This window comes from Gekko japonicus, unplaced genomic scaffold (assembly GCF_001447785.1).
Source record: "Gekko japonicus isolate JY-2015 unplaced genomic scaffold, Gekko_japonicus_V1.1 scaffold433, whole genome shotgun sequence".
NCBI lineage: Eukaryota > Metazoa > Chordata > Lepidosauria > Squamata > Gekkonidae > Gekko > Gekko japonicus.
In genome coordinates this window covers 330590-350001 of record NW_015160222.1, presented here as the reverse complement: position 1 = coordinate 350001, position 19412 = coordinate 330590, and the positions used below count along the sequence as shown (strand labels likewise).

General features: G+C 44.2%; 1 protein-coding gene across 1 annotated transcript; it reads right to left on the bottom strand.

Annotated features, from left to right (window-relative positions):
* Nucleotides 1-67: 67 nt before the first annotated feature.
* LOC107110544 (tubulin alpha-3 chain) lies at nucleotides 68-14296 on the bottom strand. The gene is made up of 5 exons (XM_015411345.1): nucleotides 14131-14296; nucleotides 4665-4887; nucleotides 3430-3578; nucleotides 1406-2086; nucleotides 68-364 (listed from the first exon to the last, which is right to left on the bottom strand). The coding sequence occupies exons 1-5, from the start codon at nucleotides 14218-14220 to the stop codon at nucleotides 68-70; spliced, it is 1440 nt and encodes a 479-aa protein (XP_015266831.1). The 5' UTR covers nucleotides 14221-14296.
* Nucleotides 14297-19412: the final 5116 nt, after the last annotated feature.

Genomic DNA, 19412 nt, shown 5'->3' with positions numbered 1-19412 from the left:
TATTTGAAACCGAACAATTGAACTGACGTATGATATTAAAATGTTTATCATCTGACATTACTGTTTTTTAATATTCTTCTCCTTCTTCAGCCTCAGCTTCTACAGAATCAACACCCACTTCTTCATAATCTTTCTCAAGGGCAGCCAGATCCTCCCGAGCTTCAGAAAATTCTCCTTCCTCCATACCTTCTCCAACGTACCAGTGCACAAAGGCTCGCTTAGCATACATCAGATCAAATTTATGATCAAGACGAGCCCAAGCTTCAGCGATAGCAGTTGTATTACTCAGCATACATACAGCACGTTGCACCTTGGCCAAATCCCCACCTGGCACTACAGTGGGTGGTTGGTAATTTATACCTACCTAGAAGAGGAAGGAAAAAAACCTGAAATTAAAAAATTTAAAATCTGGTTTCCCAGGGCATGATGCAGCTTCACTTAAAGATGCACCCCCATCCATACGTGGAGATATCACTAACACAAACTCAAACAAAACACGTATTTCCTATTCTTTAACTTAGCTGATGGACAAAGATACTATAGATTCAAATTTCTTATTCCGTGAAGTTCACTGGGGGATCTGCAGACACTCATGGCAGTGGGGAGAAATCCCATCCTCCCCATCTGCCTGCAGCATCAATACCTTTGTCTGCCTGGATCACGTGTCTGCATTGCAAAAATCTGTTTTTTCTAAAAATGGTAATTTTTCTTTTCGGGGACCTTTCTGCAAACCCAGAGCAGGGGAGCTGGGATCCTCCCAGGTTTGTAGAAAAATTGTTCTTGTGTACTTGGCCCCATTCCCCCCCCCCCCAATTCACACAGGGGTCAGGTTCAGAATCAGATCACACACATATGTTATCCTGAGCTAAAAAAGCAAATGTAATAAGCAGCAATACTTTTACTTAATATTTATTTTAAAATTCCTTACACCTTGGAAATTTTATGATTTTCAATCATCCATTTAATCATACTGTGAGCACATATTGATTTAAATGACCAATGACTAAAAATGATAAGCACGTTGGGGAGATTCAAGCATAACTAAACTAAACAAGCAGCTGAATAACAGCCTTTATTTATAAGTGCTATTTTAAAATTATCTGAGATAAAAATCAAAGTTGTAAATTTATTAGGAATGTGTCTTAAAGGTTTACATTTTTAATCTGTGTTTCTTTACTGGTCAATTTTAAAAGTGCCCCATTGAACACTTCCAAATAACATTTATGATAATGAAAACAGTAATGAGTGGATTTAGAAAATACACACAAGCTGCATTGTGGTTATATACAGCTTTTAGCATTAACAGGACCTAATCTTTTAGAACATCATTTTTCTTCAGAACTACATGGAGGGAATAAATGTATTGCTGACACCAACAACAACAACACAGTATATTTTAAAATACCTTGAATCCAGTAGGACACCAATCCACAAACTGAATGGTACGCTTTGTCTTGATGGTTGCAATGGCTGCATTGACATCTTTTGGAACAACATCACCTCTATATAACATACAGCAAGCCATATATTTGCCATGGCGAGGATCACATTTTACCATCTGATTGGCTGGTTCAAAACAGGCATTAGTGATTTCAGCCACAGACAACTGCTCATGGTATGCCTTTTCAGCTGAGATTACTGGTGCATATGTTGCCAGAGGGAAATGGATTCGTGGATATGGGACAAGATTTGTCTGAAATTCTGTCAGATCTACATTCAGAGCACCATCAAAACGGAGTGATGCTGTGATGGATGAAACTATCTGACCGATAAGACGATTTAGGTTAGTGTAAGTTGGTCGTTCAATATCAAGATTGCGTCGACAGATATCATATATAGCTTCATTATCTACCATGAAGGCACAGTCAGAATGCTCCAATGTTGTATGTGTAGTCAAGATGGAATTGTAAGGTTCCACTACAGCAGTAGATACTTGTGGAGCTGGGTAAATTGCAAACTCCAATTTGGACTTTTTGCCATAGTCAACTGAGAGTCTTTCCATGAGCAGAGATGCAAACCCTGAACCAGTACCTCCTCCAAAGCTATGGAAAATGAGGAAACCCTGAAGACCTGTGCACAGATCAGCCTGGAAGTGAAAACAAAAGACAACAATCTACAATACTCTGAAGCAATATATCATAATTCCGTACATGTATGTATATTTAACTTACAACTTGCTCATACAAAGTACTCCCCCCACAATACCCAAACTAGATCTTAGCTTTATTTATTGGTAGAAAAGATAACTTGACTATTTTAGTGCACTGCCATGGAGATAGTGATGGCCACAAGCAAAGATGGCTTCAATATAGAGAATGGGTCCATCAACAGCTACTAACCATGTTGAGTAAAGAAAACATACATATCCAAAGGCAGAAAACCTTTGAAACCCAATGCTAGGAAGCAACTTCAGGGGAAGACCTTGGCCACTATGCCCTGTTTGCTGGCCCTCTAGGGGAAGTGTTTGGCTAATACGTGAAACAGGATGCTAGACTACATGGTCTGATCTAGCAGGGCTGCTCTTATGTTCTTGCATTTTTGATTTGAACTCAAAAGGAAAAAATGTTTATAGTATATTTCTCAGTGCCCAAACTATATAAATGACTGTGCAATCCTATGCATGTTTACTCTGAGGTCAGTCCCACTGAGCAATATGGAGCGTACTCCCTAGAGTACTTAGGACTGCAGCCTGACTTGTAAACACAGGAATTATTGAAGATACATGCCCCCATTATGACAAGAGCATGGCAATACTGTAAGGACGAAAGGGTTTTATATCCTGACAGATCCATATACAGTACAAGAAACTGCTTCCAAAACATTTATAGTGCAACTCTATGCAGTTTCTCCTGTTTGAACTAAGTTCAATAGACCTGGACTGAAGTAGCTCTGGCACAGTATTGTACTGCTACTTAGCTACATGTAACATTCAAAAAAAAAAAATACTGAGCTGTATCTCAAGCTTCCTTCTACGGGAACAAACAGAATTTCCACTCATGTGAGTCTGTTATGGACCCGAAGGTCCACTGATACCTCACCTTAAGATGCATTTGAGGGAGTGTAACAGGCAGATGCATGAAGGAGAAGGTAGGGAAGCCTACTTAGTCTTAACTAATTACAATAATTACAGCCTTACCACACTGAACACGCCCAATCTTGGAAACTAAGCAGGGTAATGCCTAGTTAGCACTTGGAATAATTACAGCCCAATCAATCCCTTATTCATAACAGCTCTCTGCTCAATAGAGGCGGTAACAAAGACACAAAGGATACTGAATTGTACTGTTAATACAATTTAATGCTGGAGTCCCAGGATGGCAGTGTTTGCAACTTCTTCTTCGCAGCAACTGCCTCCTATACCCTATGGAAAAGCTCACTAGACTCAAGTCTGCATGGACTTCTAATAATGATTGTACTATTTAAACTTACCAACTTGCGTATGCGATCCAGCACTAGATCAACAATCTCTTTTCCAATGGTATAATGTCCTCTGGCGTAATTGTTAGCAGCATCCTCTTTCCCAGTAATGAGTTGCTCAGGATGAAATAACTGTCTGTAAGTGCCTGTACGCACTTCGTCTACAGAGATTTAAAAAAAAAAAGTTAACCATTATCATTCCTTTGGCATCTGATAATTACTGTGTTTAGTTCAAAGCTAAATCTTGCTTTAAAATCTCATACATACAAAATGGATGAAAAAGATAAGTACAACTAAAAGAGCACACAACTAACTTGTGTGCTCTTTTAAAACACATGTAGCAGTCTTTGGAGAAAATATACTATTCTGCAAAATTTTGGAATATGGTCTGATTAAAATCATTTTATACTCCTAACAATTATTAATCAGGCAATATTATGGCATTCAAATATCTCACACAAGAATAGTTAGTGCACTTCTATTTGAAGATATATGTGAAGCTACATTGGTAACTGAAGACAAAACTTTCTGGAAGTAAGCTCCAAAGATCCCAGTGTGATTTAGTTTCCAACAGATATACCTACACTTGCACATACACTTTGTAGTGCAATTTAGGAACAGTATCCTCATAATAAGAAAAAAATTAAAATGTTGTGCATTAGCTGAAAATTGCAAGAAACAAGTGAATTAATGGCAAGGATAACTCTGCAATGTGTAGTAGAGTTCAAGAGAAACAGGCCTAAATATGGGATTAAGTTATACTGCGTAATGGGACTTACTTCTTGGTAAACACACATTGGCTTGAACTACACACTGTTTGGCACACAATATATCATTTCATTAGTCTTAAGTAATGAGCAAGACTCACAAATCAGTTTAGTTTCAGTACTAGAACAACTTTTAATAAGTGTACCACCATATAAAATTTAAATATTCTTTCATAACTACTTTAAGAATCAACAAAAATTGTATTTATTATTACATCAATTTTATTTATGAATCACCAGCAGTTCTGGATTTGATAAAGCAGGTGTTCTTTTAAAATGTTTTTATTTTATAGATACACAAAATGAATAACAAAACGAACTAACAAAACCATCTGTAGGCTCATATCCTTCCCCCTTTCTTCTCACTTACTTTTGTTTTATTATTAGTGTTTTTTAGTTCCTTTTTGTTGGAATTACCATAATAAGACAGCATTATTCTGTACTGGATATGATGTCTTCTAAACATACATACATACATACCAACCACAGTGGGCTCAAGGTCCACAAAGACAGCTCTGGGTACATGTTTGCCAGCTCCTGTTTCACTAAAAAAAGTGTTGAATGAGTCATCTCCCCCTCCAATGGTTTTGTCACTAGGCATCTGACCATCAGGTTGGATTCCATGTTCAAGACAGTACAGCTCCCAACAAGCATTACCAATCTGAACACCAGCCTGTCCAACATGGATAGAGATACACTCACGCTGGGAAAGGAAAACAACATATATTTGGTTTTGTTTTTAAAAAAAAATGTAAATGGGAGGGGGAGTAGAATCAAAGAAAGCAGACACTGAATACATTTTACCTTCTAAAAACATCTGTTCAATTCTACCCATATATTAATAATGAATTACCCGTTAATCATGGCCATGTAGGGCAACACTTGCAATTCGGACTGTGGCAGTTCGCGATTCCCCTCCCCACTCCGGCCGGCAGGGAAAACATGTACGTCCCCCCACCCCACTAATACGGTTCCCGTTTCTTTCAACGTATCTTGTCTGTAACCTTACATTACTGACATAATTTCAGCTGCACCTTCGCCCATTCCGATGTTACCTCACTTTGAATAATAACCGCTTCATTCCCCCACAACATACCCTACCTACTGCTCTTCGCTACTTTAACGACTCTTAAAATCTTATTGCTCAACACCCACCCACGCCCCTTTCCACGGTGCCGAACGACTGTGACTTAACTCTAAGATTAAGGGACACCGTTGGCCATCGCGCCCCCCCCCCGTCTCTCGTTAACACCCCCTTCCCCCGCCACACCATTGCGAGCCTGAGGTAGATCGAGGTACACCCTATGCGTTCGGGCCCCACATCCAAGGCCGCCAACGACGAGAAGCCAACCGACGACTACGGCAGCTTCGCGCCTTCCGGAGATCACGCGGCCGCACGCGACCGGCGGCCTAAATAAATTTTCGCGCTTTCATCGGCTGCGCGTGCGGCACTCATCGTAGGAGGCGGCCTCTGTCGCTGGTGAGGGCAGGGATGCTGTATTCTCGGCTTCCCTCCTGCCGCCACACTCCTGCCCCGCCAGCTATTTTACCACATCCGCAAAACCCTGAGCCAAGGGGATTTCAAGACCCTTCCCAGTTGCCTCTCAGTGTCCCCGCTAGAATATAGCTAAGCTTGGCCATAGAAGGGCCAGCTCCCCACCATGGTGCTTCACGCAGAGGACCAACTTCACAGTCGCCAACAACGTTCCACGCCCAGAGCTTTCTCAAGTTGGCGCCAACTGTCGACCGTTAGAGCAACTGCCCACTTCGCGCCCGTCCTCTCAGCCCGCTTTCTTTCCATTGGCAGACCCTGCACCGTTGCTGCGTGTTGATTGGTCGGACGGGCTCTTTCCCCACGGGTAAAGTCTGTGTGGGGCGGGGTCAGCGTATGGTGGTCTGGGCGGGAAATATGATCCCGGGGGCGCGGTTGATGGGCTTTCCGTCGAAAACAGAAACATTCAAATCGTAACGGATTTTTTTTGTTTGGTGTTTTTTTGGGTATATTTTAATAATTACCCCAAGAATGGTCAAGGTTTGTTTGAGGACTAGAGTTCCTATGCAAATATAATGTACAATCATATCTGTAGGTACAGTTAACTTGTGCAGTGCACAGACTGCACAATCCAGGGAAAGCTTGCAGTCTTAAACCTGGGTGGGTAGCCCTGTTGGTCTGAAGCAGCAGAACAAAGTTTGAGTCCAGTGACAACTTTAAGACCCAACAAAATTTTATTCAAAATGTAAGCTTTTATGTGCAAAACACACTTCTTCAAACAAATAAGTCTTAAGCACAGTTTCTCCAGCCTAAACCCCTGGTTTTCAATGCACCTAGAGTGAAGTAACTCTGTATTTTAACTGATTGTTTAAATCTCAGAGAGCCCTACTTTCTCAACATTGTGCTCCAAACTATAAGCTTATTACAATTATAAGGACATAATGGTAGTCCTGCAGACATATGTATACCTATGAGTTATCTTGCTTGATAATGCATTTTTTTCTTTCATCCCATGAAGTGGACTATAGCCCACAAAAGTTTGTGGCAGAATAAATCTGTTACCCTTGAAAGTGCCACAGAATTTTGTTGTGCCAAGTAACATGGCTACCCTTCTGGAATTTGTTTCCATTTTCGTGAGTCTTAAGTTGAAATATATAAGGGTTTATAGGCAACTGAAACAAAAAAAAAATGCAGGTTGGATTGTTTCCTCCCAGGTTGGACTGAAATAGCTGTGGAAACATTACAGGCATTACCTGAACAAAACTGTCAGGGTAACTCTTAAATTAGGGATATCTGTTTTGCTTTAAGATGCTGCAACATTCTGGATCAATAAAAATGCTTTTCAATAAATAATTTACATTTTAAACAAAGAGATATCTAGTATTCCAGTTGGGCAAGATTACACAAAGGAGAAGAGGAAGAGGAGATTGGATTTATACCCTGCCCTTCACTACCCAAAGGAGTGTCAGAGCAGCTTACAAACTCTTTTCCCTTCCCTTTCCCACAACAGACACCCTGTGAGGTAGGTGGGGCTGAGACAGCTCTGACAGAAACTCCTTGTTTTCAAGAACAGCTGTGCCAGAACTATGGCTTGCCCAAGGTCATCCAGCAGGTGCAAGTGGAGGAGTGGGGAATCAAACACGGTTCGCCCAGATGTGAGTCCACGCACTTGTTGTGCACACAGTTTATGAAACACTTTGTATTCTGCCACTGACTAACAGGTTTGACTGAATAGGTGCACTTAGCACTTCCAAGGTGCATATGTTAAGTGCCATTTATGATTCTAACATCATGAATTTATTCAGGTATTAACTTTGGTTCATTTGTGACTGTTGTTTGGATGCATGCTGGGAAGGTAAAATGCTGAAGCTTGTGACCTTGCTTGTTCTGGCCAGATCTTAACCCAATGGGAATAAATCCTTGTTCCTAAAAAGAAAACAGTTATTGCAGTGGCAAGAGTCCAATCTTCTAGATGTAAGACAGAGTACCACCCAATTGCAATAAGTCTATGTAGGAAGTGGGGGAAGGAATCCAGGACAACTTGCCTGTCTCCCCACTTGAGAGTCCAAATGTAAACTGATAAGAACATAAGAGAAGCCAATGTTGGATCAGGCCAATGACCCATCCAGTCCAACACTCTGTCACACGTCAATCCTTTAGTAGCCATAATTCGAGCTGCCTGTTCCTTCTCATAACTCATCCGATTCAGGACAGCATCTCAGAATCCTTTCCAGCAACTCTTTCCAGCAACCTGATGCTCTTACAAGCAGACTCAAGAGCTCCTGGATAGCTGAAAGCAGCTTGGTGCACACCTGAAGCACTCATCCCACATGGCAAAGGTCCCTTATCGTGGCAAATCTCGCTGGGGCCTCCATTTGTTAGACAGAACCTCTGTCCCTGGTTGTGTTTGCCCAGGCCAATTTGAGAAAACATACAAAGCAGTCCTGTAGAGTAGAAGACCAAAAAAAATAATTTATTAATTAATAAAGGAAGAGTACAGATCTCAAGGTCTGGGACCCCTGAATACCTAACAGACTCTTTGAGTGTTACACACTTAACCGCTACACCAAACTGGCTCACTAATACCACATATTTAAATTACATTGAAGCAGCTTGTGCTTGAAGTAGGCATTTATTATTCCTTGCCCATATAAGGGGATAGTTGCTGTTCATGTTCCAGTCATAAGGGGGCAGAAGTGAGCTTGTGTAGTTTGGGAGGGAAAAGTAAGCCTAGTCAATGGAAAATTCCACTCTGGTGATGTAAATGATGACGTGTAACCTTGTTGCAGTATAAAAGCCTGGAGCCTGCATTGCTCTGGGTTCAGTCTGTTTAAAGCGTGCTTCGCTGACTGAACCGGCGCCAATAAAGTTCTTCTCCTTCTGTTGATCTGGTGGTCTGTGCTTGGGCTTAGGCCCCTTTCTCCGTGCTACATGTCTGGTTCCCTGACCGGGAAAGGGGGGAGCACCCAACCAAGGCCGGGTTGTTGGGGCCCTCCTGAGCCACGATTTTGAAGAGAACCGCACTGACTGAGGACTGTTTGGCGGCAAAGGCGCCATTTTCGATTTCGAAAAGCCGATCATTCACTCCTCTCCAGGGCTGGTTCTCACCAAAGTCGCTTGCTCAGTGAACTCAGCCAGGAGGAGAACATCAGGGGAAGACTCCGGAGTCCAGTCTGGTCAGAGTCAGGTCAGTATTAATCGGTATCGGTCCCCTTCAGTTGAAGGGAAGAGGAAGCCTGATCACCTTCCTATCGGGTCAGTTTCTGTCAGGCAGGCTAGGAAAGCCTTGGCTTTCCTATGATCAGGGTGGGATCTGTGTTGAAGTGAATGCATGGTGTGTGAGTGTGAAAAGGCGGACTCCCGTAATAGGAGAAAGTCAAATTGAATTGTGGTCACCTCAAGCTCGCATTTCTCAGTCGAGAGATCGCATCTGAGTCGGGTACAGGTGGAAGCATTTGTGGTTAAGGTCTCCCTTTTATGTGTCTAGGAGCAGTGGACCCCTTACCACTCTCCCTGTTTACCCCACCCTCTGTATACCCAGCTGTCTGTCTTTTGTCTGTTCAAAATGGGAGGGAGTCAGGCAAAGCCCAAAACCCCTCTTCAGTTTATGCTCAAGCACTTTGAAGAAATTTTTGGCACAGCCACTCATGGCGTAGTTTTAAATCCAGTCTGTCTGCAGACATTTTGTGAGGTAAACTGGCCTGCGTTTACAGTGGGATGGCCACCAGAGGGCTCCATGGATCTCTCTCTGCTACACAGAGTCTATCTGGCAGCTACGGATCCCCAAGAGGACCATTCCGATCAGCAGCTCCATTATGTCTACTGCTGGTATGAATATGTGAGGAAAAATCCTTCCAAGGCCAAGCGATTTAAAACCCGACAGGGCTCTGCCCCAGCAGCCAACCAGCCTATAGTTTGCCCAACACCAGGAACTATGCCAGCAATTTGTCCAACCCTGAATACCCCAGAAAGCAGGCCCCAAGGCCCCCAAGTGACTTGCCCGCCACCGGAGGATGATTGGCCCCCACCATACTCTGCTGGGCCATTGCCACCGCCTCCTCTTCCAACTCCGCCCCCAGAAGCAAGAGTGACTAGATCACAGACTGCGCAGGCCCGTGCCGCCCAAGAACTTGCAGCCCAGGAGCAGCTTCAGGAACTGCAAATCAGTGAAGCGCTTAGCCCTTCAGTGCCAGTCTCCACCATTTATCCATCCTTAGTGGACTGTTTGGCTACTGCCTCTGCTCCTGAACCTGAGACCCCTGTCACTCCCATACCTAAGACAGTCCTTAAGAAAAATCCGACAACAGGGACCTGGAGCCCCGCCACTCATTGGAGTCCTACATCAGGACTCAGTGAAATGAACCCTTTTAAAGTGCCTGTAGGCAAATCTCAGGAAACTGGCAATTTAGCAACAGTCTGCCCTCTCCGTCAAGTTCCAGCAGGAGCGGATGGGATTATGAGATGGGTCTATTCTCCTTTCAGTACTGTCGATCTCTGTAATTGGAGAACACAGACGACCCCATATAGTGAAGACCCCCGACCCATGACAGATCTGTTTACAACAATTATGGCTACACATGCCCCTACCTGGCGAGATTGTAGCCAGTTACTTACTGCTTTATTAACTTCAGAAGAGAAGCGGAAAGTCATGGCAGCTGCTAAGAAAACTGTTGAAAACAGAGTCCCTGCTGACCAACAGCCTAATGCAGCTGACTGGGTTCGTGCCCGCTTCCCAGATATAGACCCAAATTGGGACCCCAATGTAGATGCAGATAGAGGAAGATCAGAGGAATACCGAACTGCCATCCTCTTAGGTCTCCAGGAAGCAGGAAAGAAGCCCATGAATATGGCTAAATTGAGGGAGGTCATTCAAGAGCCAACTGAGCCACCCTATACCTTCCTTGAAAGACTGTACAAGGCTTACCGCCTCTACACTCCTTTTGACCCAGAGGAAGAAGCAAACCGTACAATGGTGAATGCATCTTTTGTTAGCCAGGCTGCACCTGACATTAGACGCAAATTACAGAAGTTAGAAGGGTTCCAAGGGATGAACGTGTCCCAATTAATTGAGGTGGCCCAGAAGGTTTTTGTGAATAGAGATAAAGAAGAGAAGAAAGAAGAAGAAGCTAAGCATAGACGAAAGGCAGCAATTTTAGCAGCAGTGATCCAAGGCCATGAGTATGACCGCCCGTCCCCAACATCCAACCTTGAGCCCCGTGGTCCTAGAACCCTAGGCCGGGACCAATGTGCATACTGTAGAGCGGATGGCCACTGGAAAAACGAATGTCCGAACCGCCAGTCCAGACTCCGGGGGAGGGGAGGATCTAGAGGCCAAGGAAGAGGACAGAGCTTTAACCACCTTCCAAGAGGGCAAGTTAATGAAAGCCGGTACAGCCGCACCTACCCTGCAGGGAAGTCGGAAGATGGCTTTGTTGGTATGGCCGGAATGAACTATGATGATTAGGGGCGACCGGGCTCTGTCAATTGTGGCCCTCGGGAGCCCTTGGTCCGCTTAAATATTGAAGGAAATCCTGTTGATTTCATGTTAGACACGGGGGCTGAAGTATCCATTGTAACGACACCCATTGCTCCGCCCACTAAAGATAGCCTAACAGTTGTAGGCATGGCAGGGAAGAAACTTGCTCTCCCATACCTCCAATCAAGAACCTGTTCTCTAGGAGGTCACCGGGTCACCCACCGTTTTCTCTTAAATCCCAGCTGTCCGATTAATTTGCTTGGGAGAGATCTTTTATCTAAAATGCGTGCCTCCATAACCTTTGATACTCCGGATGGCTCAGCACTTCTGTCCTTACCTCCAGAGACTCAAACTTCACTAGTGTGTTGTAATTTAGAGGTTGATGCTACAGAAGAGTGGCGACTTCCTGAGGTCCTAATGGGATGTGGATTTAGAAGACACCCTGATGGTGACCCTGAAGAAGTCCAGTATCAGACTGATAAAGATGCTTTTTATGACAAGGAAAAGGTGCAGGATAAATTGTACTACCGAAATGAAGTGCCAACTGTATGGGCAGAAGATAATCCCCCAGGCTTTGCTAAACACCAACCTCCTGTAGTTGTGGTCCTTAAACCTACTGCCAATCCAGTGAGAGAGCGTCAATACCCTATTCGTGAAGATGCCCGAAGAGTGTTAACCAAACACTTTCAGAGACTCCTGAAAGATGGCATCCTGATCCCCTGTGAATCTGCCTGGAATACTCCGATCCTTCCAGTACCTAAGCCTTCTCCAGACCCCAAGAATCCTGATTACCGCCCAGTCCAAGACCTGAGGGCAGTGAATACTCAAGTAGAAGCTATCCACCCTGTAGTGCCAAATCCCTATACAATCCTGACTCTGATTCCATCCACGGCTGCATGGTTTACTGTCTTGGATTTGAAAGATGCGTTCTTCAGTATTGGACTTCACCACCAGTCCAGAGACATCTTTGCCTTCGAATGGAGAGCCCCTGGAGCCTCCAGCCCATGTCAGTACACTTGGACTCGTTTGCCCCAAGGCTACAAAAATTCTCCTTCATTGTTTGGACAGGCCCTCGGTAAAGACTTAGAGAACTTTGACACCCAAGAAGGGGTCCTTACCTTAATCCAATATGTGGATGACTTGTTACTTTGTGCCCCTGACCCTCATCGATGTTCCCAGGGCACCCTTAACCTTCTCCGTCTCCTTGATGCCTGTGGCTATAAAGTCTCATTCAAGAAGGCCCAGATCTGCTTAACTCGAGTCCAGTTCCTAGGATTTGAAATCTCTAAGAATCAACGGTCTCTCAGTAATGCAAGGAAAGAAACTGTGTGCCAGATACCTCTACCCCAGAGTCGCAAAGAGCTACGAGGCTTCTTAGGTGCAGCTAGCTACTGTCGGTTATGGATTCCCTCCTTTGCTCTTTTGGCCAAACCCTTATATGAAGCTACCAAAGGGGGGACACAGGAACCTTTTGTCTGGGGCCCAGATCAAGATGTTGCCTTTAGGACCCTGAAACAACGGCTCATTGAGGCTCCTGCCTTAGGACTGCCAGATCCAGAAAAACCTTTTTCCCTTTGCGTAGATGAGAAGCAAAGTGTTGCTTTAGGTGTCCTTCTCCAGAAACTTGGGACTCACAATCGGCCTGTGGCCTACCTTAGCCAAAACCTGGATGCTGTAGAAGCCGGTCTGCCCCCTTGCTTACGTGCTGTTGCTGCCTGCTGTAGACTTATTGAAGCAGCAAACAAATTCACCTGGGGAGCCCCACTCACAGTGTTTGTATCACACGGAGTTAAGACCATTTTAGAAGCTCGTGGTCACAAATATCTGACAGTTTCACGTATGGCCAGGTACCAAGCAGTTCTCCTCGAGAACCCAGGTGTATCTCTAGCTCCTGTCATCAACATAAATCCAGCCACCTTGTTGCCAGTACCATGTGAAGATGTTGAGCATGATTGCCTAGTAACCACTGACCAGCTGTTTGCATCTCGTCTTGACCTTCGTGACCAACCCCTTCAGCAGCCAGACTTAATATTGTACTGTGATGGTAGCAGTTTCATCAACCCTCAAGGACGTCGCAAAGCAGGCTATGCTGTTGTAGATGACCATCAGGTGATACAAGCAGAATCTCTACCCGTTGGAACATCTGCTCAACTAGCAGAAATAATAGCCCTGACAGTTGCCCTACATCTAAGCAAGAATGCAGCTGCAAATATATTCACCGATTCAATGTTTGCTTTCAAGGCAGCCCATGCACATGGAATGCTGTGGCAACACCGAGGATTTATTACAGCCGCTGGAAAGGATATCAAATATGGGCCAAATCTTCGTCTTCTGCTAGAAGCCATCAATCTGCCAACTAAGATTGCAATAATCCACTGTCGAGGACATCAACGGAAGTCTGACCCAATTGCAGAAGGAAATGGTCGTGCTGATAAAGCAGCTAAGGAAGCAGCAGAAGGAAAACTTTGTCTCCGCACTCTAGTTCCTAGTCCGTCAGTCTTAGCCTGTCCTGTCTTCCCCACTCCAGTCTCAGCTTGGACGCCTCGTTACACCAAACATGAAGACTACCTCTGTGACCAGCAATCAGCAAAAAAGAATGAGGAAGGTTGGTGGATCTTGCCAACAGGAAAAATTTGGATTCCAGCCTCCTTAGGCTATGAAATAATGAAAGCCCTTCATGCTAATACCCATTATGGATCTTCCAGTCTTGTTAAAGCCTTAGACCGCTGGGCTCATCTGGAACGGAAGACAGCATTAGCAGACCTCGTGTGCCGTCAGTGTGTTACCTGTGCCCGAAACAATCCTAGAGAAGGTCCCCGACGACCTCCAGGAATCAATACCCCAGGACCAGCCCCAATGACTTCGCTTGTTGTTGATTTCACCGAGATGCCAAAAGTTGGTCGTCATCACTACCTGTTGGTGTTTGTCTGTACGCATACTGGATGGATAGAAGCGTTTCCAACTGCCACTGAAAAGGCCTCAGAAGTTGCCCGAGCCATGTTAAGGGATCTAATTCCAAGATTCGGATTACCTACCTGGGTTTCCTCTGATAATGGACCAGCCTTCATCTCTGAATTAACTCAGCAAGTTGCCAAAGCCTTAGGAATCATCTGGAAATTACACTGTGCCTATCGTCCCCAGAGTTCAGGAGCAGTAGAACGAGCTAATAGAACTCTTAAAGCCTCCTTGCGGAAGTTCACCCAAGAGACTGAACAGCCATGGCCTAAGATTCTACCTCTAGTGTTATTCCGACTGCACTGCCTCCCTTCCAAACGAACTTCAGTTTCTCCTTATGAGGCAATGTTTGGCCGTCCTCCCCCACTGACCATGGGAGTTCATACCGATGCTTATGGGTTTCATCAGTTAATCACCTCAGCAGAATTACAAGCCCTTGGACGACAAGTTGAGAAACTCCAAAGACATTACTCTGCCTGTCTCCCAGTTCCCTTGTTTGATTCTGTGTGTCATGTCAGTCCTGGAGATTCAGTATGGGTTAAAAATTGGAGACCAGAGCCCTTAGGGCCAAGGTGGGAGGGACCTTTCACTGTTTTACTCAGTTCCCCTACAGCTGTGAAGGTCGTTGAGAGGAAACCCTGGATCCACTGGACGAATTTGAAGCTTGCCCATACTAGATGGACTGCTGAGCCAGGATCTAATCCTACTACTGTGAAGCTTAGACGTGTCGTGCCCAGTAATCCAGCAAGCTCTGCTTCTCTTGGGCCCACGCCCCAAGAGGACACAGCTGAAGATTGACTCCAGAACCCCTGCTGAGACCTACCGGAAACGGTCTCCCTGCGCACGGGTGAAAAATCAGACCTTCGTTGGAGCATCAGGCCCTGCTCTAGTCACACCGGAAGCTGACTAGTCGACGCACAGGCCCAAGATGTGGATGCTTCTGTTAAATTGTGTTTTTGTACCTTCTATGATCTGCATCCCAGTTATGGGGTTTCCTGCTTGTACCTCTTGCATTACTTCCACTTTTCGTGAAGGTCAAGTCTCACAAACCCTCATTTATCATTCTGACTTTGATTGTATTTCGTCTGTAGTTACCCAATGTTCTCATGAGGGCATAAGTTACAGTGTTTGTGTAAATCAAGGGAAATTTATGTGCTTTCGACCCCAGTCCAATGTGACTCGGGCCCGTATTAATGTTTATGCTTATATTAGTGGATGGTACACAAGTCCTGATACTTTCACCTCTTCCCTTTTAGCGTCCAATGTCACTTCCCAGTCTAGTCAAAGTATGCAAGTCTGTTTTGACATATGTCATGCCATCTCTCGAAGTCGAAAGTATAGTGCAGGGGAAATTAGACAAACGTGTGGAGGGCTAGCTAAAGAGCAGAGCTATGCCAAAGAAGGGAAAATGTTTCTGTCATCAACTTATGAACTTGAAGCACAAGTCTGGTATGTCTCTAATGATGGTAATATCTCAGATGGACCTCAAGGTGGAATAGTGGGAGGAGGGAAAGCCCACCCGTACTTTAAGTTATCCCAGGGAACTAGTCTAACCCCTTGCAGCCATAACCACTGCACTCCCTTGTGCTTACATTTCCGAGCATCCGAGAACCAGGGAAGAAAGAAACTGATGTATGGGGTTGGCATAAATATTGGTGGTCGAGGAAGTCCCTATGGACGCATTGTCATAGAAACTATTAGTTCAAAATCCAAAGCACTGAAATGAAGATTGGTTCGGAAACATACTTGGAGATTGGAAACGTATATTGTTCTTAATAGCTTTAGCCTTTGGTGGTTTGTTACTTCTCCCTTGTTTGATACCTTTGGTTAAGAATGTAGCTACCAGAACAGTTAATGCAATGTTAGCTCACAAGGATACTGTTAAACTTTTATATTTGGTTACTGCTAAGAGGAACAGGTTGAACACTAATGCATAAATTCTTCCACAGGTTAAAGAAGAAAAGTACTGTTAGTTACTGTATACTCTCCAGGCAAGGAATAAATGCTATGCCATGTTATTGGTCGGTCTCTCTCTCTGTCCCAGAGAAAGGACCGAAAGGGGGGAATGAAGTAGGCATTTATTATTCCTTGCCCATATAAGGGGATAGTTGCTGTTCATGTTCCAGTCATAAGGGGGCAGAAGTGAGCTTGTGTAGTTTGGGAGGGAAAAGTAAGCCTAGTCAATGGAAAATTCCACTCTGGTGATGTAAATGATGACGTGTAACCTTGTTGCAGTATAAAAGCCTGGAGCCTGCATTGCTCTGGGTTCAGTCTGTTTAAAGCGTGCTTCGCTGACTGAACCGGCGCCAATAAAGTTCTTCTCCTTCTGTTGATCTGGTGGTCTGTGCTTGGGCTTAGGCCCCTTTCTCCGTGCTACATGCTATATTATAAAATAGCTTCATATCCTTTATTAAATATCATAAACCTTGTCGTTTTCAGACAATATCTCTTATTTTAGAATGCTACTACTGCAAATCCTTCCCAACCTGAGGTGTACAAAGATGGTCCCAAACACGGTGTATCCAGTTTTTGAAAAATCATGTTGGCTATCCAGAAGTTCATCAGGTTCTTGGATGTTTATTTCCAAAAGATGGCAATGGAAGAAAGTGTTTTTGGGCTAGAATTTACAACTGTGACTTTATAACATGTATACCTGTTATATATGAAACTATGTAGTTTTTATATTGAACAGAAAATAAAAATACAAAAATAAATCACTGTCATATGACCCACCAATTGTTTAAGCTTTATCTCAGGTGTCCTGCTAAGTGTGTCCCATATTTTAAAGGTAAGGTAAGCATAGGAAATAAAGCCTTTTCTATTGCAACTCCTCAGTTTTGGTATTCCTTTCTCACAGTAATTTGCTTGTGTTGAGCTTGTCATGTGATTGACATTCTGTAAACCCTTTTAAAAAGCCATTTCAGGGTTAAGCAATGTGTTAATTGCTTGCTTCTGTTCACAAGAGTACAGAAATAGAATAGTATTCAGAATAAAACTGTTTTTGCTCAATATGTTAAGCTTTGTGTTATTATTTCCCCAAAGCTATGGTTGATAAATTGCCCCATTAACTTGAGTTTTCTTTCTTAAACTATGACCATAAAGTATATTACCATTAATAAAAAATGCTAACTAATTAAAAACACATAGAATGGGGAAAATATCAAACATTGCCATAATCTGTGCAGCCCCGTAGCTACAGTGGGACATCTCGGTGCTAGCCCCCCACCCCCAACATGCTAGTAAGGCCTCCTGACTTCCCATCCAGCTCAGGGCATCACGCCCTTCTCCCATGGATTAATTTGATTAGCCAGTGCCCCCTAATAAATGTAAATGCCCCCTGACTTTAAAAATCCTGGCTGCAGGCCTGCATCTGTGTGATATTTGAAATTCTGCCTGTCTTTATAAAACACTTTTTTACATGCCACTAGGAGGAACCAGAATCCACTTTTAGAAATATGCGGTTTAAAGAAATATTTGTTTTTAACATACCAACTTGGGCTAGGAGGTCAAACTATACTAGAAATGTTATGTTTTGGTATTCGTTCAAATCTTAGTATAGGGTTGCCAATCTCCAGGTGGTGCCTGGAGATCTCCTGCTATTACAACTGATCTACAGGCGACAGGGATCAGTTCCCCTGGAGAAAATGGCCACTTTGGAAGTTGTACTCTATAGCATTGTGCACCAAACCCTGCCTTCCTCCGACTCCACCCCCAAAACCACCAGGTATTTCCTAACCCAGAGCTGGCAACCCTAGCTCAGTAAACAGTAATTCTGCTCATCAGAAAATCTCTATGAAGCAGGAATTTTTTTCTGTAGTTCCTGCTATATTCTGCTTAACCATTAAACTTCAGTCAGTCTTCTGTTCCAGGAGGATCTCCACAAATTGTTTGAGTAGATGCTAATATAGCAAAGGAAGCTCCATGTAGGTAAGTGTAACATGATGCACATCGGAAGAAAAAAAATCCAAATTTAAATATATGATAATGGAGTCTGAACTTGTTGAGACTAAGAGGAAAACACACCTTGGGGTCATAGTAGATAGCACAATGAAAATGTTAACCCAGTGTGCCACAACAGTGAAAAAAGGCAAACTCTGTCCTGGGGATTATTAGGAAAGGGCTTGAAAATAAAACAGAAAATACTGTAATATCTCTGTTTAGATCTATGGTGCAGCCTTATTTGGAATACTGTGTACAGTTCTGATCACTGGAAAAAAACAGAGAAGAAAATAATTAAGATGGCTAAGGGGTTGGACTTGGAGCACCTTTCCTATGAGAAAAGGCTAGGGCTGCCAAATGCAGCCGGGGGGCGGGGAATCCCCCGTTTCGGAGCCCCAATTCCCGGCGTGCCGGAATCGGGGCCCGGGGGAAACCCCACCCCCGCGTGCGCGCCACCCGGAAGTGACGTCGCACGCTGGGGGCGGAGCCACGCCGTTTGAGGGGAAAACAAAGAGTTTTCCCCTCAAATGGCAGCCATTTGAGGGGAAAACTCTTTGTTTCCCCCTCAAACGGCGTGGCCCTGCCCAGCGTGTGACGTCACTTCTGGTGACGTCCTGGCGGCGCGCGCAAAGCGTGCGCGCGCATCCACGAGCATCTCCCGGAGCGGACAGAAGATCCCCCGACGGCAGGTATTTTTAATTTGGCAACCCTAGAAAAGGCTGAAGAGTCTGGGAGTTTGCAGTTTAGAAAAGAGATGACTAATGGGCAACAACATGACAGAAGTTTATAAAATTATGCATGGAGTAGACAGAACTGTTTCTCCCTGTTCCAAAATACTAGAATTTGAGGGCATCTAATGAATTCGATGGCAGTAGATTGTAACGATATGAGCTTATGTTTGTATTTCTGTATAGTGGTGATGCTGCTTATGTGTGTCTCTAGCATGAATACCTATGCACTATGTATTCAGGGATTGCTGTATGTTGTGTGTTGCTTTGTTCTGCATCTCATGCTTGCCTAGAAATAGGCTGGCCTGGGCCTGCCGTTGCACATACGGACCATGTGCGTCCCTGGAATGTATCCCATGACTCTTTGGGATGGAGAAGACACCGCGCCATTGCACCCACTTGGAGAGCTATGGAAAATCCCCAGCGAACCCCGGAATTCCTGGAATGGAAAGAGCAAGTGACCCTACTCCCTAATCTGGTTTGGAGATCTAAAGACAATAGCGTTTATGGCTTTGGAGCAGGCACCAGATCTGCAAGTCAAGAGGTGTCCATGGGAACGGAAGATTCACACCTTGCCAAAAGGCACCTTTGATGTAGGAGTAGGATCTGCATATTGCCACCACCCCTCAGGAAAGCGT

What these genes read in the sequence shown, in the direction of transcription:
- LOC107110544 (XM_015411345.1), bottom strand. Translation starts at nt 14,220, where the DNA reads ATGAAGGCTGGTCCATTATCAGAGGAAACCCAGGTAGGTAATCCGAAT. An exon ending in TGGCTCGGGCAACTTCTGAG is followed by an intron (nt 4,888 to 14,130) that starts GCCTTTTCAGTG and finishes TTCCTTTCCCAG; the next exon opens with CGTGAGTGTATCTCTATCCA. An exon ending in CCTTGAGCCCACTGTGGTTG is followed by an intron (nt 3,579 to 4,664) that starts GTATGTATGTAT and finishes AAATCTCTGTAG; the next exon opens with ACGAAGTGCGTACAGGCACT.